The 23,752-nt window shown below is 39.6% G+C and overlaps 1 protein-coding gene across 2 annotated transcripts in view; it reads left to right on the forward strand.

Moving 5' to 3' along the window:
- The first annotated feature begins 345 nt into the window (after positions 1 to 345).
- Positions 346 to 23,752, forward strand: part of PIBF1 (progesterone immunomodulatory binding factor 1) — a 79,867-nt gene continuing 56,460 nt past the window's right edge. The window contains exons 1-10 of one of the 2 annotated variants that reach the window (XM_060273324.1): positions 346 to 619; positions 1,392 to 1,687; positions 1,954 to 2,054; positions 2,711 to 2,909; positions 4,493 to 4,612; positions 8,585 to 8,718; positions 9,221 to 9,329; positions 10,955 to 11,136; positions 12,042 to 12,167; positions 18,635 to 18,733. In XM_060273324.1, coding sequence (XP_060129307.1) covers positions 1,436 to 1,687; positions 1,954 to 2,054; positions 2,711 to 2,909; positions 4,493 to 4,612; positions 8,585 to 8,718; positions 9,221 to 9,329; positions 10,955 to 11,136; positions 12,042 to 12,167; positions 18,635 to 18,733 — 1,322 coding nt within the window. In that variant the 5' untranslated portion in view covers positions 346 to 619; positions 1,392 to 1,435. The remainder of the gene's footprint in view (positions 620 to 1,391; positions 1,688 to 1,953; positions 2,055 to 2,710; positions 2,910 to 4,492; positions 4,613 to 8,584; positions 8,719 to 9,220; positions 9,330 to 10,954; positions 11,137 to 12,041; positions 12,168 to 18,634; positions 18,734 to 23,752) is intronic. The other variant, XM_035115491.2, reaches the window with a different exon arrangement.

The raw sequence follows: 23,752 nt of genomic DNA on the forward strand, positions 1-23,752 counted from the left end.
GACCACACTTCCGCCCGGGAGCCGCCGCCGTCGGCCACCGTAGCGAGCGAGGGAGCCGCTCTAGGCAAATCCTCTCTCTAGTTCGCCACCACTCTTACAGGTCTACTTTTTTTTCGGGGGCGGGGTTAGAAGTGCTGCGCGCGTTCGCCAATCATAGGCAGTTCCGGTTTTTATAAAATAAAATAAAATAAAAATTGAACGGGTTAGTTCTGTGATGTCAGGCGTATGGCGTGAAAATATAAGCGACACCCCTATGGCGCCTTTCAGCTCCGCCCACACGGTCCCCTTTCTTGACTTTTCTATCTCTACGTTACAACCGCCACTCCCGTCATGCCGCGCGAAACGGCGGGAGAAAGGAGCGTCTGGGGCCGAGGAGCGTCGTTCCCGTTACCATGGCAGCAGGGCGGCCTCCCTCCGCGGCGCGAGGGCCCCGTCCGAGGAACGCATGCGCGGTCCGTCGGCTGACGGGGTGTGTGTGTTGTGGAGCCTTCCGCTGTTCCCCCTTCTCTTTCTCGGTAGGGCAGTGTATCTGTTTGCTGAATAGCTGAGTCAAGGGCATGTGGAGGCTGCCTGGCTGTTATTAGCAGCCGAGCTCTTTAGGGATCTACAACCCTGCAAGGTAGGCCAGTACCGTTAGGAGTATTTCCCAGTTTGGTTGGGGGGAGGGGGGCTTAGGGCCTTGAAACCAGCCATTTACCCAAACCCCTCTGGTAGAAAGAGAAGGCGGCTAGGAATATGCTCTAAAGCAGCTGCTTACTAAGACAACTGCTGAGGAAAGTGGGTAAAAATAAAAATGGGAGGAGAGCCTGCATTTGTTTTATTTATTTATTTATTTTGTATATTAATTTGTATATTTGTTCATCTGAAGATGCCAGGGCGGTTCAGGATCAGTGTGCCTGTCTATTGACCAGAAGGTTGGTGGTTCGAGCTGTGGGAACGATTCCTTCATTGCAGGGGGTTGGGCAAGATGACCCCGGGGGATCCCTTCCAACTCTATGATTCGGTTATTCTTACTGGGTGTTCTGAATGTGTCGACTTGTTTTGAATGCTCCCGCCTGTTTTACATTGTGTATCTGCAACGCTGGTCTTTCGATTGTTGTTGTTGGCAAACCGGTGAATATTTGAGTTGGGCATCGTCGATAGCTGTATGGTAGTGCGTCATGCAACGTACTGGTGTTGCTAAGAACATGAGAACTGTTGGCTTAATGTTTTATTTCTGACAAGATAGGTTTATGAATAATAGCTGATATGTGCCAGCATGGGGTTCTTGGTCTTGTAAAGTATAGAATTTATACACTTGACATGTTTCAGATGTAGCACAGGATAGGTTGAATTCTGTGAAAATCCTTCTACTTACCACCATTCGCTTCTTCTTCTTTTTCTTCCCCAAGTTTCTTAAACTGCAAGTAGAAAGTCTTCGGGCACTGTCGGGAGAATGTCACGGAAAAGCTCCAGAGAATCCAAAAAAGTTAATGTTTCCAGCTCCTTGGAATTGGAAGATATAAGCTTGGAGACTACAGTACCCACTGATGATATTTCTTCCTCAGAAGATCGGGAAGGTCCCGTCAAAATTACTAGACAGCTGATTGAGAGGAAGGAGCTGCTTCATAATGTGCAGTTGCTGAAAATAGAACTTTCCCAGAAGAACTTGATGTTAGACAACTTGAAGGTGGAATACCTGACTAAAGTATGATCTAATTCTTACATGTTTTAGGGTTGCAAAAAGCAAAGTTATTGCTGGGAAATACAGTAATATGTTCTTGGTTTCCTTTTAAAATAGACAGAGTTTTGGGACATACTCAAAAACTGAGGGTGGGTTTTTTGGGGGGGGGAGGCGGGGTAGATAAATAATCTTCATACTATGTATTGTTGGAAAGACACTACCCTCATTTTTATATAATTCTGGGCCTCAATTAAATTCTCATTTTTCTGCTGACTGATTATCTGTTTTAGATTGAAGAACTGGAAGAAAAGCTTAATGATGCTCTCCATGAGAAACAGCTGCTATCTTTACGACTAGATAACCAGTTGGCGTTACAGCAAGAAGATGCTCGGTATGAGAAGGAAGAATTCGGAATCAGTGTATTCTAAATACAGAAGTGGGGCCTAAATCATAATTGACTTAAATATTTTTGCAAATTTTGTGTTACGCTATGCATTTGTGTTTCAGATCTTTGAGGTAGCACAGACATAATGCCAAACCATGGTTGATTTTTGTAAAAAAAATGGCTAGTTCTTCAGGTCTGTGTGCTCCCACCTGCTCCTCCTGCATGCAAAGATTTTCTCCACATTCCTCAGTTTGAAGAAGATAATAATTTTGTTCAACTCATAACATGGATTTGTGCTTGCCCTTGCGCTTACCAGGCTTGGAAGCAATGGTGAAACTCTTAATTTCCAATCCTAGTTTACAGAGTGAGCACAATCCACAGTTTACTGGTTTGAGAAAACTATGGTTTGCTTTAAACCTGGAAAAGATGGAGGAAATTGCTGTCTGTTTGGAGACAAGGCAGCTTCTGAGCCAATTTTCATGGATGTAACCCTAAACTATAGTTTGGCATTTCTTAACTATCCCTTTATTTAACACTTGCAAATTCTTACATAGATTCACTGTACAGTCTCTGAAACACTGAATTCAAAAAACAAAACGTTGTGTTTCTAGGATAAATTTATTTGGGTAAATCACAAATAATTTATTGACTTGTTTTCATAGAAAACATCAAGAACTAATGAAACAGGAAATGGAAACCATCTTGCTGCGCCAGAAGCAGCTAGAAAAGAACAACCATCAGTTGAGAGAGCGGTCTGGAGATATTCGCCGCAGCTTGCGTGACCTTGAATTGACTGATGAGTGCTACACCAAACTCAAATCTCTTTCAGAAGATGAACTTTCAATTCCTGAATATGTATCTGTAAGTACTTGTGCCCCATCAGAAGTATAAATCTATCACTGCTAGAGATAATGGAGATGGAGATAACTGTTAGGACAAGAAAATGAATAAATGACGCAAACTCCTATGTATATAGTGGGTGGGAGGAATGAAATTCAAAGATCACTGTATAAATGTCAGCAGGTTCTGGAAAAATGTGATGATGGATGGAATGTGAAGTTGAATGTTTCCATTTTTAAAAAAACACCTAGGGCAGAATCCGGTGTTGTGCAAATGTACTTCTGCTCCTGCAAAACAACTTCACTTTCCTCTTGTCCTCTTACACACACACACACACACACACACACACACACACACACACACACACACCCCGGCAACCCTCCCAAGAGGAAGGTGAAGTTCTCTTGGCGTGAGTGAAAGTTCATGGACAGCATTGGATACAACCTGTAATTTCTTAGCATCTGCTTTTCTAGCATTGACATGGTTTTCACTACTTAATAATGGCTTTCACTGGTATTCATAATATGCCAGTCTACAACCTTTTTCAGCTTAAGGGCAGCCTTCCAGAAGAGACTTGTTTGTGGTGAGCAGTGCCAGAGGCAAAAGTATGGTAGGCTAGTTTTACACACGCACCCCCCCCTCTATTTAGGCATCAAGAGCCATCTTCAAGAGTTCAGAGATGCTCTCAGCCAAGAAAAAAACATTTGGGGTGTGATCTGGGGCCACAGAAAGGTGTGATCTGCAGAGAGGGAGTTTAATTTAGGGTTTCAAAAGCCAGACATTGAGGACCGGAAGGCCACATTTGACCCCTTGACCTAAGGTTCCCCACCTCTTGTCCAAATAATTTGTCAGTACATTCTGTGTTTTGCTTAATTTACAAGGTAGCATCCAGATCTGCGTTGTTAATCTTGTGTCCCTTTTCAGTAAGCACAGCAGTAAATAGACACAGCGTATAATAGACAAGATCTCATGATGAAACATGGGAGCTGAAATATTGCCTCTGAACTTTGGGTCACCTACTTAACTATCGTCCCATAATAGACACCTATTATCAGTAGGTAGATGTAAGAAGCGCCTGAAATTCATTCTAACTTTAGTCATTTTGTCTCAAGATAGTCCTGTAGATGTTTGATAAAATATTGTAATGGAATTCTAAGGGTATGTGTTTTAAGTTAATCTAGGAGTCCCTAGATTCTGTTTCAGTGTATCTGAAGAAGTGTGCATGCACACAAAAGCTCATACCTATGACAAACTTAGTTGGTCTCTAAGGTGCTACTGGAAGGATTTTTTTTTGTTAGGAGTCCCTGGTTTAAGAAAATGTTTTTAGGATCTCAGTTCTGAGGCCTTGATAAGTGCATTTTTATACTTATTAAAAGCATTTAGAAGTTTGAAGGTAAATTTACCAACATTGTGTGGTTGTAGTGCTTAGTATATTTTAAATGTGTGCTTTATTTTATTCATGCAGTTTAAAAAAATTGTTTGCCAAAAAGCTCACAATTGAAATGAAGTCAAGGTGAAGAAGGAAGTGGGTATAAAATATTAATTCTTTTACACTGAAGAGTAATAATTATGTAATAATCATGTTTATGCGTCATGCATTTCAGATTATATTTTACGAAGCAGTGCATCCTTTAAAAAAGGAGCTAAATGAACTACAGGTAAAGAAGGATGCAGCATCTGAAGAACTGAATGATTACAAATCCCAGTTGAAACACTTGATGGAGGTTTGTATGCCATTTTTTAAATAAAAAAACCAACCCTATTTTGTTTTGAAGCAGAAATAGCAACATGTTCAGTGGGATTTACTGCCAGCTAAGACTGCAGTCTTAACCCTGCTTACCTGGTAGTTAGCCCCATTGAATTCAGTAGGATTTACTTGTGAGTGAACATGATTAGGATTGTACTGGAGGCTTAATCTCCTGGCTCTGTTGGTCTGTTTTCCTCAGTGTGTGTTGCAGGTTTAAAATGCCTAATGCAGCTCTTTTCAGGGAGAGTTTCCCAGGTACTAGAGCAAAGCTGAGTGTTTAGTAGAATGGCTGCTCTCTCTTTCATGAATCTAATGATCTCTTTATAATGCATTAAGGTATTGTCCTGGAAAACATTTAGTAAAAATGAAATATTGACCAAGCAATAAGATGCCATTTGGGCCAGTTGTTCAAAATGCAGGATGTGAACTTTAAAGTTATACAGAATTCTTCTTCAAGTTAGATGCTCATGGAAAATTAAAAATAGATATTTCTTTACCAGTACATGGTAGAATGCTGTGTTTAGTTTCAAGATGGAGAAAACTAGTTGTTCGTTAAAGCAAGCTATATGGTCAAGTTTCAGGTCACACAAAGCCCTTTTGCACTAAATCATAAATGGTTTCATGAGGATTACAACAGGCTGAAACGCCCTGGATTTCAACATTGTCTCAATGACCGTTTCTAAGTGTTGGGTGACAATGGCTGTACTTTATTCTACTCAAATTGTAATAAGCACTTTCATGAGCCAATGAATACATTGTACAAACACACACAATGGCAAATGACAACATGAAATTCCAAAGCAACTCATAACTTGCTGCAGACCTCTGATCTGTGTCTAAGGAATTTTCAATAAATAAAATGTCTTGAGAGACAGATGCAGAAATTTTTAAATGTGAACATTTCCTATTTCTTACCACTTGGTGTCAGTATCAACTCAGCAGTAAGCAATCCCCGGGGATTAAAGAAATTGATACCTGAGAATGCTAATCAGAGAAAGTAGAGGGTAGTGAGCATTTGAATGTTTAGGTTTCTCTGGCAAGAGAATACAAATGAAATCAATCAGCTTTCACAGAGATGAGAATTAGGACCAATTCCCAAAGTATTCTTTGCTCTAGCCAAGCACGCCCTCTTAAAATGTATTTTCTTAGGTTATGTATCTGTTAAAAGAATGTACTAAACCTTCAACGTTTCTTCATCTTTGGGGCTCATCCATAACCTGAAAGAAGAAACCTGAATTTTGAAAATAAGACAGTTTTAAGTCTGGCACTCTGGTAACTAGAAAAAAAGGATTCTAGAAGTATTTGAGGAGAAAGTTTATTTTATCCTGTATTTTAATAGGAAGATAGGTATAGCTGATCCCCAGAAGAAAAAGTGATACCCAAAACACATTGGGACTATTATGCTTCATTCTTTATTTTCTTGGGGTTATTAAAACTCTAAGCAAGGCCTTAGAGCATCTTCCTATGAAGAAAGGCTGAGTTGGGAACACAGTAGGTTTGTAAAAGTGTAAAATGGCTGAAGAAAAGAGAAGAGGGATTTCTCTCTAATTCTCATCTAAGTTGAATTGCAGGGGGTTCAGTTCCGATACTTGTACATACAGACACACACTTAGCACTACTTCAGAATAGACTCTTCTTGTCTATTATCTCATTATCCTTAAAGGAACTCCTGTGAAACTATCAGAAAAACTGTAAGGGTCTTTCAAGTATTGTAAGCCTGTCACATTTGTTCAAACTTGTTGTGACTAGCCAGTTTTGCAGCACTTAGATTTGGAGAACTTTGCCTTATAAGGGAAATGGAAAAGAAGTATAAAACAACTAGTTTTTCAGGGCTTAATAAATCCACCTGCTTTAGTAGTGATTCATCTACCTCGACAGGTGGAAAATTGTATACTTAGCTGTAAGCGTAAATAGCATGTTGTGACATCAGTGGATTTTTTTATTTTTGCTGGTTGCAGACTTTTTAAGTTCAGTACTGTCACACGCACTTGCCCCATATCCCTAAAATGTAGTCCTCTGCATTTGGCCTGTGAGACCATTTCAACCAAGCCACACCCACCTGCCCTACAGCTGACATCATATGCAGGGCTAGTAAAGACTTGTCTCAGTTAAAAGAGGTGTGTGCCTGAAAAATGCTCTATAAGGGGCTCCGAAAGACCTGGCGGTCAGATGATAGTCGGTCTTGCAGAATGCTCTGAAAGACGCTTTTGAGACTGTGCTCCACATGGTTGGATTTCAAACTGTCCCACAGGGAGTGGGAAGAGATAAAAGATTTAGCTATTAGCTACTACTGATCCAATTCAATTCCCCATCACTACCCAGAACAAGGTAAAAGAATGCATAGGATAGCTGAACTGTTGGTGATGATGGGATGCAAGGAAAACAATACATCAAAATCTGGAGCACTCAGTGGATTTATGCTATGTACAGGGTCAACTTTTTGATATAGCTGAGGATATTATTTTAAACCACCTTGCCAGTAGCATGGTGAGTTGTTGACATTGTGAAGATGATAGAGATATGTCTGTAAAAATTCAAGAAAAAGCACAATACTTTAAACAACTTTAGATGTTGCTAAACCGTATTCATAAGATCCAGTTAATTTAAAAATAGAAAGGATGATACAAAGAGAACAAGAAGAAATTGATGGGAGCTTGTTTTACAAAACCCTGTAGCAAGTGTACAGGATCACTGTACATCCTTCCAAAGAACGTCTTTACTGTGCAGTGAAAAACTCAAGTGGTAGCGGTTAGCAGAAATAACATACAACTGGATTTAGTGAAAGAATGGGAAACTAATACTGATCTCTATAATGGAATGTGCCAGGCAAAAAACTTGCTGTTTTACTGAGGCATTTGGCCTTCAGGTTGAAATACTTTAAAGTATTTGTGGTCTGTTTTGGTAAGGCAGGATCTGCTAGACCTGTCTTTTAATTGTATAGCTATTTTTTAAGGTATGTGTTGATTGTGTTCATGGTAATGTGCTTTAGCTTTTCCACTTGCCTCATTTAGGATAGTGATAGATTTCTCTGCATTTTATTATTATCGGTATGAACTCTCTGTGTGCCTGTCGTAGCTATAAAGATCTAGAAACTATGTTAGCAGTAATGCTAATGGAGGTATCTTTATGGATGTTATATCTGATGCAAACGGTGTGGCTAGTTGTCTCCTTATTTAGACTTCCAGAAATGACTTCTGTCTTAGTGAGAAGGTATTAGATACAGCGAAACACTGGCCAGAAGGGTGTTGGTAAAAGGTGATTTCCTGCCCCCTCCCAAGGCCACAAGAATCGATAGAATGGGGCGGCTGCAGGATAGAGGGCTGAGGAAGAAAGGAAATAAAAGTGGCACCCACAGAAGGTGCCTCCATCTGATTCCCCCCCCATTCTTTCCACCCATTCTCCCCATCCTGCCCAGCCCCCTGTGCCACAACATATCTCATTCAGCAGGTTTGGGGGGCTGAGGGAGAAAAGCAGGAAAGTCACTTCCCACTCTTGCTTTTCTGCTGCCTTATCTCTAGATTGAATTCAATGTAATACACTCCTGTATTTGAAATTAACAAAATGGTTTTTCTAACCTATGTCTGAAGAACCAGGACTTTTTTTCAGCTGAGAACTGAGTTTCGGCACATCTTTTGTGCGTTCCGACAATGCTCAACAACTTTGGTTCCGGCACCTCTTTTTGTAGAAAAAAAAAGCCCTGCGAAGAACCATGTATCAGCTTCTGGAACAAAGTGTGTCTGTGTGTTCATGTTCCTTGCACTGCATTCCCCCAACATGCCCTATGGCAACCCTCTTTTTAAACTGACAGAGTTTGTAAAACAATTGATCAAAGGGGGGAATTAAAAATGTCAAGGGCTGTCGCCAAACACTTTTGTGTGCATGGTATATTTCTCTGAATCCCAGCCTCTATTTTCACATTAAATAGTAGTGTGGTGTGTTTGTTTTGCAGAACTATGAAGCAGAGCGAAGAGATCGGTCAGAACTAGAAGTCAGATGTCAGCGTTTAACACTTGAACTAGCTGATACAAAGCAAATGATTCATCAAGGAGATTATAGACAAGAGAATTACGATAAAGTAAAAGGGTAAGTGTGTCTTTAATAAAGAAAATTATAGAAGGAGCTCTCATATTGCCTTGGATCAAAGGTAATGGGTTATATCCAATGGTGCCTGTGAATAAGGAGAATGTTCCAATAAGTATCTTGTCTTGTACTGGGGCTACTTTGAGCTAGCAAAGAAGGGAGGATAGCACATGCTTGGAGACCACCAAACATGTTTGAAACTATCAAACATGAGAATGAGTGTATCAAGCAGGGAGCTCTGCAGGGCTTTTGCAGATTGTTGCTGTGTTACACAAGGATGAGAAAGTGATGACATTGCATTTTGCAATGTGAACTGATTCTTGGATTCATCAGGGTCCAAATAAATGTACACAAGACTTACTGTAACTTAATTTGGGCTTCACTGATGAAAGAATATCTGAAGGGCTGTTGATGTTAGATTTGCAAAGGAAGCATAGATTACAGAAGCAGTCAAGGGTTTGAGGGGGTCATAATTTTACAGTACTCTCATTTTCCCCCCTAACAGTGAGCGTGATGCATTTGAACATGATTTTTCAGAGCTTCGAAGAAAATACGAAATATTGGAAGTATCACACAAAGCACTAACCAAAGAAAGAAATGATTTATCAAAAGAGGTGAGATCTTCATATCTAATTTGACCATTATCCGAAACATTCATTCAAAAGGTACAAAGGCCCAAATTAGAATTTTATTCGCCCCCCTCCTTTTACACTTATATTTGATATATACCTGGAATAGTCTACTGCAGGCATCCCCAAACTCGGCCCTCCAGATGTTTTGGGACTACAACTCCCACCATAGCTAACAGGACCAGTGGTCAGGGATGATGGGAATTGTAGTCCCAAAACATCTGGAGGGCCGAGTTTGGGGATGCCTGGTCTACTGAGTTTGGATCTTTATGGTACAACAAACTGCTTGTCAATCCCGTTCATGAGCTAGGTATCCGTTCTTTGCCAATCTCTTTCCAAATATTTACTGCCTGAAACTCCACCTGCCATCCTTTGGCACGTAGCTTTCTTTGATTCTGCCTTTTAGGAGTATCATCTGTATTTAAACAGTGTTATCATTATTCATGATTTAGATACCTCCTTCTTTTGTCACCTCTTTGCAATCACACTTAATAAGTTCTGTGCCTACCCAGAACCACATTTGGGAAACTTGGAGAGTGGAAGGATGCGTTTCCTTCTTCTGGTAGTTCTTGAATAACTGAGATTCACCAAATAGTGCTGTTTCTATAGAATGGATAAGGGAGATGCAAAGGAATCTATTTGAATCCCATCATTTCACTGTTGAAATCTATATATCAAGGGGGGGGGAGCATGTGGGCGAGGGGAAGAACAAAGAGACACTCAGCTGTAAAACATAATAAAATTTATAAATTTTGAATATTAATTTGTATGTGGGCAAATTATTCATATATAATTTTGTGTATAAATGATACACATTTTTTTAAAGACTTGGAATGGATCATACAGTGGTACCTTGGTTTAAGAGCAGCTTAGTTTATGAACAACTTGGATTAAGAATGCTGCAAACCCAGAAGTAGGTGTTTTGGTTTGTGAACTCTGCCTTGGAAGCAAAACATGTTCCGCTTCCTGTTGAGTGTGTTCCATTTGTAAATTGAGTCCCCCGCTGCTATGGGAAAGCACGCCTTGGTTTAAGAATGCTTTGGTTTAAGAACGGACTTTGGGAATGGATTAAGTTCATAAACCAAGGTACCACTGTATATCTAAATTACATTGTACTGCATGCAGGGATAAACAGTAGCAAATATACCTAAAGAGCAAGGAATGAGTACAAATGCAAATCTGAGTTGTTCACTTAAGAGAACTGTCTCATCCATTGCAATGGGGAGAGTCAGAATTGCATTTTGTTTTCTTAAACCACCCTGGAAGCTCTGTTAAATATAAATATTCACAGTGGTATACCTCAACTAAGTCATACAGAGTTGAGCTGTTGAAATCAGGGGGTGGTAGTCAACTAAGTTTTACTCAGAATAGACCCATTAAATTTAATGGAATAATTTAGTTGTGTTCATTCATTTCAGAGAGTCGACTCTTAGTAAACCTTTGTTGAATATTACTCAGTGACCTTGCACCCAATAGTTTCAGTGGATCCACCCTGAGTGTGACTAACATCTATAAATCTTTTAAATAAAATAAGAAAAATCTTTAACCTGAGAGGTGGGGGGCTGTACTATAGACTGCCTGATTTTATCGTAGCCTTTTTGCATTTAAAGGTTGCAACTTTACAGCAGTCTGTTACCTTACTGCAAAAAGATAAGGATTACCTCAACCGTCAAAACATGGAGCTTAATGTTCGCTGTGCTCATGAAGAAGATCGTCTTGAAAGGCTTCAGGTTCAGCTAGAAGATGCTAAGAAGGCCAGAGAAGAAATTTATGAGAAATATGTCACATCCAGGTACATAGTTCTTTTAATTCATTCAACAAATGATTCATTGCAGTAGACTGTTGTTGCGTTGGACAAAATAATTTATAGTAAACATAATGTTTTTGGTCAGTTGATCAGATTTCCCCAGAACCAATCAGTTGAAATCAAATTCTGCTGTAGTGTTCTCAGTTTTTAGTTTCTACATACAGAAAGATCTTTAAGAAGCTGTGAGACCTTTATAAAACATATAACAATATTTTTCCATTATTGCTAGAGAATTTACACAGTCAGAAATTAAGCCTGTTAATATTTTCCTCAGGTTGCACTATATTACTAAAACTAAGACTATTATAATGCCTTAAAAATTTGACTAAACAATCCACCCTAGTTTATAAAATCTCCAAGTAACTTAAGATCAGTGATACTATAATGTTTTATTTTGCATCGTTAATAGTAAAGCTCCTGTGGACTTATTTGCAATTCTATAACATGTCACCAACATCAATAAAAATAACTTATGTATGAAAGGGAATATTTGTGAATTCTGAACGAGTATTGGTTCAGTCGGTAACAACATATATGCAGGAATCTGCTACTGCTTAAGGGATGGCAACTCTTCTTATCATTTTAGCTAGTAGCTGAGCTCAGGTTGGCAATAGGCCAAATGGAAGACATATACTGTATAACAGAGAGCAGTTCTTTTTATCTAGGAGTAAAAAAAAAAAGATTCTTCTCAGTCGGTGAGATCCAACATCACATTTTCTTCAGAGGGTCCCCCCCAACCCACACTTGGAAGCAGAATGGGAAGTCCTGGTTGCACAAGCAGAATGCCACCATTTGATAAATCTTACTGGGTGATAAGCGACTCAAAAGGGATAATACAAAGAAAGCTACAGATTTTGTTTAAAACTTGCTTTGCTTTTTTTTTAATGAAGAGACCATTATAAAACAGAATATGAAAATAAACTGCATAATGAATTGGAACAAATAAGGCAAAAGACATCTCAAGAAATAGAACAGCTTCGAACAGCTACAAAGGAAATGTATGAACGTGAAAACAGGTGAGTAACTACTTTTAGAAATAATAGAACCTAAAAACAAATAAGGAAGGAAAATACCTTGCATTTGGTGCTTGATAATTCTGAGACACATTTTAGATCCTCATGTTTACTAATCACTATGGCTTCTCGAAGCTACCAACATGAGTTTGCCCAAACTGCGGGAGGCAGTGGAAGACAGGAGTGCCTGTCGGCTCTGGTCTATGGGGTCATGAAGAGTCGGACACAACTAAACGACTAAACAACAACATGGCTTCTCTCTGTGCCAGCATTGGTCTAGAATGCACCATTGTTACTTTTCCCTGAAGAGGCTATGTTGTGGATTTGTCTCCCGTGACCTCCATTTCTGATGATGAGGCACACTGCAACAGTTCCCACACCCAAAAAAATTTTTTAGTTGGAATAGCAAAAGCAACCTTCTGTTTCATTCAGGTGTAAGACAGACCATGCTGTATCATTAATTAGAAGTCTTACTTTCTGTCATTCCTTGTTACCTTCAAAATCCTTTTTCTAAAATCCTTTTTGACAGTGGTGGCAGAGCTAATGGAAGTTTAGTTCAGAACACGGTGCTGCCTCTATGAGATAATATGATCAAACTCTTCTTTATAATGATCAGGTTCTTATGTGTGTGCATGGTTCCTGAAATATAAACATACAAATTATGACTGGTAGTAATGCAGAGAGAATGCAACATGAACGAAGTTTTAGGTTTTAAATAGCCTTATGTTGACTTGTGAAAGCTAAAGAACTGATACGTAGTATTTAGTCCTCATTTCCTTTCTCCTTCTCTACCACCAGTCAGGTAAATTATACCAACTACTGATTGCATCACTGGGATTAACAGAAAGCTTTGCTTCCCATGTACAGGCTTGTATTGTGTTACATAAAACAGCTTTAAGGTCTGTTTGTTTATGGAGGTTTGACAGATGTAAAAATGTTCGCATGCAAAATAGCTAAAAATACTGGTCTGGAACCAGTTGGCCGAAATTTTTGTTCTTCATCTTAAAGTTATGGTTTCTTTACTGCCAATTCTTGAATGTCTTATGATATAAAAGAACATTTGTGAATAAGAATCTTGAAAACAATGCTTTATTTTTATCCCTGTTGGGACAAAAAGGGTGTGGTAAGTCAGTGAATCATTATATTTCTGTTCTTAAACTTGCACACGTTTTCTGTTGTTTAATGTAGTTATGTGCTTTGAAAATTTGTATTGTGTTATGAAACTCAAAGCAGGTTCTGCTTGTAGGCCTCTGAAGTGACTATCAAAGCTGTCACACTATAGTTCTTCAACTCTTACACACCATTCCTAAACCTGCTAACTGGGAAACAAATGTGATTGAAAACTGTGAGTTGCATTTACATAGACACATTTTAGATTGGGGTGTTAATCATTCTGTCTCTGCTTATTTCCAGCACTTCTCTATATAGTGCTTCTCTAGACAAATACACACTCTATTTTTCCACAACCCAATACACTGCTGCAACATGCAATCCTTAGGCCATATAATTAAGTTCGGATGCTTGGCAAATGTCAACTTTTGCAGAGCTGGAACTTGCTTTTAACCCAACTACCGGTCATAGCTGCCAAGTTATCCCTTTTTTAAAGGGATTTTCCCTTATGCTGAATAGGCTTCCTCGCGAGAAAAAGGAAAACTTGGCAGCTATGCTACCGGTAGCAACATTCTATACTCTTCATCTACCACCCCCACCCCTTCTCAAAAAGAGCAATGGCAACAAATACAATGGCAATAAAATGGTGGAGGCTACTGACAGACTCTTGGTTGGGTTTTAGTTAACTTTGAGCAAGGGCTATGGTTTTCCTTGTTGATGGCAGCAGGTTGAATTTAATTGAGAAGGAGTGGAGCATGATTCACACAAGGTACAATGGAGATGTAACAGGGCACTGAGACAGGTGCTTCTGACACAAACACCAAGGCAAGCAAAATCTGAGAAGAAAAGGCACTAAGACAACAAGGGTGGGAGAAACCACAGGAGCTTTCTTCTCTCTGACTAAGGCACATGCAGACACAATAATGACACAATGCACAGACAGAAAAACATGATATGGTGTTTGAAAGATCTGCTTCAAGCAGGAAACTGACTCCAAAGGAGGGAGACGAAACAACTCCTTTGGAGTGACAACGCTACCTGCTTTTGAATGCTAGGGGGAACACAATTCCCACTTGTAGGCATCTTAGCGCCCAGTCAGAAACACCAAATGGGACTAGCAGTCCCATTTCCAGCACCAGTTTTGAAATAATGAGGTGACTTTCATACAAACAGACTTTCAAATTACATAGATGAGCTCACAGGAAGAAGTCATTCAACTCAAGGAACACAGTTCACAAATAAGGTACATTCCAGAAGGGTTGTTGTATTAGTTTGCTGCATCAAAAACAACAGATCTATTGGCATAAGCTGAGGTGCACTTTAGTCCAAAAAGAAAAAAAGGAAAAGAACTTGCTCTTGAGAAAGTAGCTGCTATGGATCAATAACTTTACATATCAGTTCAAGGATGTAGCAGAAGAGTCTTCAACTCCTCTAGAAGCTGGAGGAATCATTTGATCAGTGCATGATCTTTAAAGAATAGTGTTTGGTTCTTTGCAACTATAGCTTCTGCAAGAATACCTAGAATAAATCCTTTGCAAACAGTATTCCCAGCTAAAGTAATATTTCACTTTGTATCATTTTGTAAGCCTTTTCTGACAGGCCAGTGTTACCTTTTCAGCCAGTCTCAGGACAGTCGGCATCAAATATAATAGGAACAGATGGAAAAATCCTTATTTACACTCAACCCACCATACTGTTGCCAGTTAAAGTAGTCTTGACTGGGCAAGATTACCTAATGATGTAACTCAGTATAAGGCAGCTTCATATGTTCATAAAACCTATGCAAAACACTCAACATCATGCTGCTGCTGAAAAATAAATGGGCAAAATGATTAAAGGAAGGCAAGAGAAAAAGCTCTCTGCTTTTCGAGGAAAGAAGGAGGGACCCATAAAGTTTGTCTCCTTAGCACCTGATCATTACATATATTTGTGGAAGATACAGAATGTTTTGCTGACATAAAGCCATATGTATTAGATCCTTTTCCAAGGATAATATAAGATCCCTTGTTGTGGTTTGAGGCAAAGCAAATTTCTCTCAAGGGATTGTTATATGTTATAACGTCCCTTGCAAAGTGCTTGATTCTTGAAGGTGCCTCTGGGCTTATAAATGTTGCCTTGAGCCATTTTGCACATTACAAAACGGCAAACCTAGATTTGGCACTTGAGTGCAAAGGCATTTTTGGCACCCTACTGAGTGTTACATATTTGCAAATACCAGTAACTGTTTTGTTGCATTCAATGTTACTTTGTATGCATTTAAAATATTTTAAAGTGTACACTTAGAAAATGTGATGTGTGAATCAGTCCTAATAAGATTAAGAATCAGAGTAGGGTGTATCCTAAAAATTTACACAAATGCACCTGAAGTGGCTTAGAGGATACATATTGGCTTAGAGGATACATATTTGATTGCTCATTTAATGAATGCTCTGCTGCTTGCTTTGTTTGTTTGTTTGGTTTTTTTCTGGAACTATATGAATCAGCATTATCACAATGGAAAGTGTTCCCCAGTTGCATCTCACTTGATATTTTTGAATCCCTTTGTGTTTTGTTTTAGTTTCCCTGTTTCTTGTTGCTATTGTTCACTGGCTTAGTTGTAGTTTCCCCATTATTAGTTGGGAGAAGAGCACAGCATTTGCTCAGTCAAAGAAAGTAAAAACAGACCTAACCATCTATAACTTTTGACCATAAAATGTTTTCCGCTGAGAATTTATTTTATTTTTTATTTTTTAATAATGGTAAATTTTTAGGAAAATTCTTCTCATGAAATGGTATTTGAAGGCCTGTACAACATTTGTACATTGGCAAATAGATAAGGCAACAGAGTCTGACTTTTTCATCTTGTAGTTTTTTTCATAAATCTGCACCTCTTTCAATTTTTCTGTTTTATAGGCAAGGGATGTTAATAGTAAAATCAGTGAGGAGGTGTGAGGGGTAAGGGTGAACCCCCTCCCCCCAAATCATAGCCAGTGGTCAGGGATGATGCAAGAAAACTGGGGGATGCCAGAATGGAGATGGTGGATCTAAAACATAATTGTCATGAAATGTTTCATTTGATTATTATTTTACACAATGACATCTAGCATATCACATCAGAATAAACGGCATTCACATGAAATATTTACCGCATGACAATGATATGGTAAAGTCACTTTGTGAAGCAGCATCCACATCAAAAAGTAATGTGAGAATTGAGCCTAGTGTTTCAAGCTTAAAAGCCTTATAGTTAAATGAGAGCTGCTTTTTGATCTAAAAATAGTAATTGTTAATGCAGCATTTCTCCTTCTCAAAAGAAACAATGAAACTTCAAAGGTGAAATCTCCGTACAGCTGCCATGTTAAAACGCATATTCAAAAAATAGGTGAATGTTTAATATTATGAGCATAAATTTAATATAGGAGCTATGCCTTAACAAAGTTTAGGTCTCAAATTAGGAAGAACTAAGGATAGTATGGCTGTGATACAAATATTTTTAGCATGAAAGGGGTTTTTCAGTAGCTTTGATAAGCTTTAACATTTCAGCCTTCATTCTGGGAACAGTATGTTCTTCAATCAGCCAATCAGATTTGGCAATGTGATGGCATCATGGAAAACAAGTGAAGTTTATTCAGAGTGAGGGTAATTCATCCTGAATTGCATTGCCCTCACTCTGAATTAGGTTTAGTTGCCTCCAGTGTTGCTATCACATAGCCAGTTTCAACCAATCAGCACTATAGACTCAGAATATGAGTCTAGCTGGCACCTGAGTGAGTAAGGGGATTGCAATTGTATTATTATTATTATTATTATTATTATTATTATTATTATTATTATTACCTCCTCTTGAGGGGGGTATTTAGTTATCAGGCAAGGGTATAAGCCACTAAACACCAAAATGATACCACATTGGTATACTGTACATTAAAATAAATACCACAATTCTAAACAAAGCAAAAACGCCTAATTGTTTCTACTGTCTAGAAAAATTGTTTATATTTTATTGGATGTTTAACAACCTATGTCGTTTGCCAGTCTGACCTCAGTGGCAAGTGTGCTCCACAGAGCAGGTGCTGAAATACGCAATCCAGAATACCATAGAATGAATCTCAGGTCCACATGACACTACAGAGTTACAAAAATGTCTAAAATTTACACACACACACACACACACACACACACACACACCAATTCCAAGTCAGTCCTCGAAAATACAGAGTATATAAAAGGAAGTATCTGTTATATGTGGATTCATTTAAAGAAAAAAAGCACTGTCTACCTGTACAAGGATTTCTATATCATAGGTCATATGCCATATTTTGTACAGTATAGATTGAAGTTGTCTACCATATCTGCCTATCTGGTTAGAGTTGTTCCAGCAAGGACTTGAGGAAAATGTGGTGATGGCCCCTGCCTTGGGTGGTTTAAAAAATATATTATGTTCACACATGATATCAGTGTATTATCAGTTGATACTAATTATGCTAGGGAAATGGAACCTTCATATATATTACACGCAGACACACACATTTGACTACAGAAAACAGGAGGGGATGATTTCTTTTGTACCTCGGCAAGAAAATGCTAGCCTAGATGGACAAGGATGTGATCTGCACAGAAATTCCACATTGTGACTTGGGACCAAATCCATCTCTTTGACCTCCTTTGCCCACTTTTGGCTTCACGGTACACTTGCTAGACCCTGTTTGTGGTTTCTCTCCACCCTTCTTACCCACAGTTTCCAACTATTTTACCATTTCCCTTTTTCATATAGCCTTTCTCCAGGTACTTCCTATCTATCCCCTATCCTTTATTGCTATAGTTCCCTGATGTTAACTTGTCTTATCTTGAAGACCTTACCATTCTGCTTCTCAGCTTTTAGATGCTAGGTCTTTCCAGTTACTACTACCAAAATATCATTGCTCCCCTGTCCCTGAGCTCTTTGTGAGTTTCCTTTCCTACACCCCTGCAAAGTTCTACTCTCTGACAAATCTGTTGCTATTACACCTACCCTTTCAACAAGCCTTCTAAGTGGAGATCTTTAATCCCAGTTTGTATCTGCATTAGATTGGAATTTGTTTTTATATAAGTAATGAAGTTGTATGGTTCTTATTGTTGATGGTGTTAATCTTTTTTAGATATTTCATAGGAAGCAATTCATAAATGGAATTAATAAGCTAGTATTCTATCTATATACATAAGTTTCTATGAAATTTTGAGGGGATTGGTGGACGAAGCATGGAAAGAAAAACGTATGCACATAACCAGATTTCCCCCCTGTTGGAGCTCAGTTACAGAAAAACTAGATTAGTACCATAACTTACTTGTGAAAATATACTAGAGAATAAAAGGAACATTTACTCTGAAACACTTTTCAATTTCAGAAATTTAAGAGAAGCCAGAGATAATGCTGTGACTGAAAGAGAGAGAGCTATTGCAGCTGAAAAAGATGCTTTAGGAAAACATGAGCAGCTTTTAGAACAGTAAGTACGTTCACCTTTCTTTTTCCTTTCACATTTATTTAAAAAGAGACTTAAACATTTGTACAAATAAAGTTGAGGCTTCTGGTTTCAAACTACTTGTTCAGAGGTGTCACTGTGCTTGACAGATTGAGCTGCTCCTTTCACCCTGTCCAGGCTGTCATATTTAGATCTCTGATAAGCTAAAAGAACTAGTATAAATTGTTATTGGGAGCGAAGAATTAGAAAAGCCAAGTTTCTATAAACCATTTGAAAATTTAGTAGAAAAAAGTAAACTTCCCAACGAATGTATATTTGCCTGAAGTGTAGTTTGGTAGTTGTTGTCTTTATTGGCATCTTGAATCCATTAGCAAAGATTTGAGATTTCCTTTGGCTCTCCGTGCTAAGCTTTGGAACATTCTGTTTATTGGCAATATGGACATTCTGCACTACAACTGTTAATTTGTCTGCATAACAACCTTTTTTAGGTAGTTAACTGCTGTCCTGTCTCTGTCCCACTCTTTTAGTCATTCAGCCTCATGGCTCCCTGTTCTTAGCTCCTTCAACCTTAGAGCCCCTTTTCTCACTCAGCTTGCCAGCTGGAAATTCTTACCAGATAGGAAGTCAGAAGTCAGTTATTGCTTCATTCATAAGGCTGTTATATCAGTGTTACAATAAAATCTGTGCTACAGCTTTTGACACAGCCGTCATGCTATTGAACACTTCTCTTGAGAAAGAACTTGGCAGACAGTCTTGGTTTATTGTCGGTCATTTTCACATTTGTCATGAGATTTTCATAAGACTGAAAGTGGTGACATAAAAGTGTAGCATCTTTTATTACTGACTAACATCACTTGGCTTTTGATGTGAAAGTAAATCCATTTTGAAATTTTATGACAGATGTTAAGGATAGCTTTGTGCTTATGTGAAAGCTTTTTATATCAGTAAGTTTCTTTTTTTAAAGAATATATACTACTGTAATATGTTTTTGGTCTCTTTCTAAAGTGTAACATGTCTTATTTGATTTTCTTGCATATAAAGCAGTAAAGAGTATAAATTAACGATTAGGAGGTCTCAACTGAATTAGGTCAAAATAAAATTATGACATTTAAGGTTGTTAACATATTATTAAACTTTACCCCCTAGCGGTTTACTTGAAATCAGCATTTCTGGGAAACATGCTTATACGTTGGTATTAGCAAATAGATCATAAAAAATGCTGTAGTCATTTTATCATTAAACAAAGCACTTCTGGATTAACCTTGTATTATTGCTGACTTTTATCAAATATATCCCACACCCACATGATCATGGGTCTTTGGGATACCCAGGGCTGTCTTAAGCATATCCGGCGCCGTGGTGCAAAGATCCCTCCGACGTGCCCCCCCCCCCGTTTCCCAGAGTTGTCAGTCCTTTTAAGAGGGGGAACCCCAGAGTTGTTGACTTGAACTTGGGAATTACACAAACCTACCCCTTCCTTTACTGAATGAAAAGAGAAAGAGGGACAGAGGAAGGCAGAAAGGAGAGGGCACTGACTGAGAGGAGAGGAAGGTGGTGGTCGGGAAGCTGAGCCGGGGTAGAAATAGTGTCACATGCAGCATAAAGGGTGTGCGTGTGCAGCATTTTGCAACACTACTTAAAAGGAGAAATAAAAGTGCACTTGGGCACAGCTAAGGACGGGTCTATGGGAGGGGGGAAGCCAAATGCCTTGGGCAGACCCGATGAAATAATTATTTCAATGAGAGTTCAGCTTGGTCTCCAGAAAAGAGCATGGATTGAGTCACAGGGGCAGCAGCCAAAGCAGCTCTTTCTGCTCCTGGGTGAGGAAGAGGAGAGTCTTTGCAAACACTTTGGAGTTAGTTCCCTTCTGCCCGCCGGGAAGCTGCCGCACCGGAAAAGGTAGAGACGGGGTCCTCGCCTGCTGGTGGGGAGCTTTGACAGGGAGCTGCTGGGAGAGGCTCCAGCGTCCCCATCGAAACCGTTCCCACCTGCCTCTTCAGGGCTTCCCTCCCGCACTCCTCCCATGCGCAGGAAGCTTGGGAGGCAAGCTGCACGGGGTGTGCAGGGAAAGAGGAGGCTGCCGGCAAAGCCATGCAGCTCCCCCACTCGCTGGGGTGCTCCTGAGAGGCCAGCGCCATGGCACAATGCGCCACTAAGCTCTATGGCAAAGACAGTTTGGGGGATACCTATGCTCTAATTTATTTAATGATGTGAATGTCTGGGGGAAATGAAACAAGTTAGCAAACAATGGTTGACATCAATGACCACACAGTTGCACAATAGAAATCCCCTGGCGCATCACGACTTCCACTTTCTCTTTTTCCTCTTCCAGCACCCTTCCTCTGCGCACACACACACACACACACAAAGAAACAAATCTGACCGGTGAGCTGGCTGCAGGGGAGCGAAGAGGAAGGAGAAACCACATTGCATGAGCAAATACCACTTTGGAAACATTTTAAGCATGTGGTGCTTTCAGAATTACAGTGATATCTAAATCATAACCTTGAGTAGGCCTATTGAAATGGGTAAACTCTGAGTATGTCTCATGTTAAAGTACCACCCAGTATTTGTGAAACAAATATCTTTTTTAAAAAGCAAACTTTGCTCTGGTTCCTGCTACTGCCACCTGCTGCTTACAAGGGAGTGTATACCGTTAAAAGTTTTCTTCAGAGTAGATCATGCTAATTAATTTCAATGGGCCTACCCTGAGTGAAATCACCACCTTTCAGTCATCATCATGTCAGGTGATTTAACCCACTTTGCACAGCGCTTCCCAAATGTCGAACAATTGCTGGGCACTCGGGAGGTGCTGTACAAGGAGGTTTTCAAGTCCGATGCTTGGGAAGTGCTGAGCATAAAAGCATAGCTGCCAAGTTTTCCCTTTTCTCGCGAGGAAGCCTATTCAGCATAAGGGAAAATCCCTTAAAAAAGGGATAACTTGGCAGCTATGTAAAAGCCCTTTACACAGCACTGCTCAATCAACCAGTTGTCAGGTGCTTTGCGAGCCCTGCACTTCACATTCACAAAGCCCTTGGGGAGCAGCATGCAAGAGGCTTTGCAGGCACTATCAATTAATAGTGCCTGTGGTGCACCTTTCAGCTAAGCCCTGCCCTTACCTGCTCCCATGTAGGATGTCTGATATAGGACAGATGGGTGTGGCTTGGCTGAAACAGTCTCACAAACTGGCGGTTCCTCATCCCCGATTTAAAAGAATGGAGTTTGCAAGTTTGCTACATTGATGAAGATAACTAATCTGTGGGAGATATGGAGAGGAGCGGGCAGGACCAAAGGGGAAGGAAGTGTTAATTATTTGAAGCCATCCTGATTCAACAGGATTGGATGTAATATGCAGCCAAATCAATGAATAACATTTCTTTGTATGAGCATGTCCTTGGGATGTTCAAAAAGACAAAAGTGTATTGTTGCTAACCAAGCCCTAGTTACCAATGTTGGTATAATCTGAAACTTCCAAACATATTTGTTTATGCAAAGTATATGGAATGTTGCCTAGCCTGACTGGCAGTTAAGAAATGCCTCTGGCAAACCGTGTGATGAAGAGTGTAACTAACACCTAATTTTCTAGTCAGTGCGATTATTATAACTTTATTCTGGTGACTAATAAATCCGTTTCTTAGTCCAATACCTGTTTATAAAACAGAATCAAAATTAGCACCATATTCAAACACTAACTGCATATTTTAAAACTGAAACATGGATTTAAAAATCTGCTCTTTTTAGTTATAGAATCTTGTCTTTTTCTGAAGCAATTGATCGCTTACATCAGCCTGAAAAGCTGTTTTCTCTGTGCTTATGCAATTGCAAAAACTATTGCTTAAGGTGAATCACAAGTTCCAAAAAAGGAAAATCTCTGTTGATGTAAGGTGTAAGGCAACAACGTAAGGCAAACACTAATTAGGAAAAATAAATTCTTAGCCAGCAAATCATTAATAGGAAACATACTACCCCAGAACCACCCCAAAAAGGCAATCCTGGGGTTGGGAGACTCTTGAGCAAGGTATGGCACAGAGGGCTGCAGAAGGATGGGAGATCTGGTGTAAATCATAGGACCCTTCCTCCTTTGTGCAACTGGAAGTGCTGTCCTACATGCACTAAACATGTTTCAATCGAAGCTGTTGACCACTTCATGAGCTATCAAGCTCCACAGTGTGTGTTCAACTGTAGCTATGCATTTAAACATGTATGCTTCATAGGTTACAAATGCACCACAGACTGTCACGGTCCTGCATGGACCTGTACAGCACCACTGGATGTTTTACGATCGATTGATGCTGCACCAATGACACTTTGTATCCGCAGCTGCAGTTTCCCTCAGGCTGCCAGCTGGATACATGCACTTTATTCAGATACCACAGACCAGGATAGGTTTTAAATAACAAGTGTGTTTTATTTGTTGGTACAGAAGCGTGTGGTTACTGAAAGCATAAAGTCATACATAAACTTATAACTATTACCCTATACCGGCCTACACCTGCTAAATTAATTACCGGCCTATACCTCTAATTATACCACGCCACCAGTTTCACCTCAAACTCCTATCCTGTGTGTTCCTTTCCCCCAATAAGCCACCTAGCTCTCTGATGCTCACCGACACCTCCAACCCCAACTGCTACTCAACTCCACTCCACTCAACTCAACTGCCCTAACTGCCACTGGGGAGGGTTTTTATACCCTGCCAGCCCCTGCCCCTGAGGGTTCTAAGGTTCCAAACTTAACCCCTTACTTGCTCAACCTTCTTCCTAACTAGGTTCGCCACACAGACCCCATCAAAAAGATGTAGCATTGTCATATGGAATATCTTCTCAGAACTTCAAAATACTGTGGACCCTCCGGATACAAACTTAATTCGTTCTGGGGGTCCTTACATACCCTGAAATGTCCACAACATCAGGTGCCGCTTCTGCGCATGTGCGCGGCACGATAGAGCACTTCTGCACATGCATGCGCGGCGAAACCCGGAAGTATACACTTAACATTTATTTCTTTAAAATACCAGTATACCACAATTCCATTAAAAATATC

The sequence above is a fragment of the Zootoca vivipara genome, chromosome 4 (assembly GCF_963506605.1).
Source record: "Zootoca vivipara chromosome 4, rZooViv1.1, whole genome shotgun sequence".
Lineage (NCBI taxonomy): Eukaryota > Metazoa > Chordata > Lepidosauria > Squamata > Lacertidae > Zootoca > Zootoca vivipara.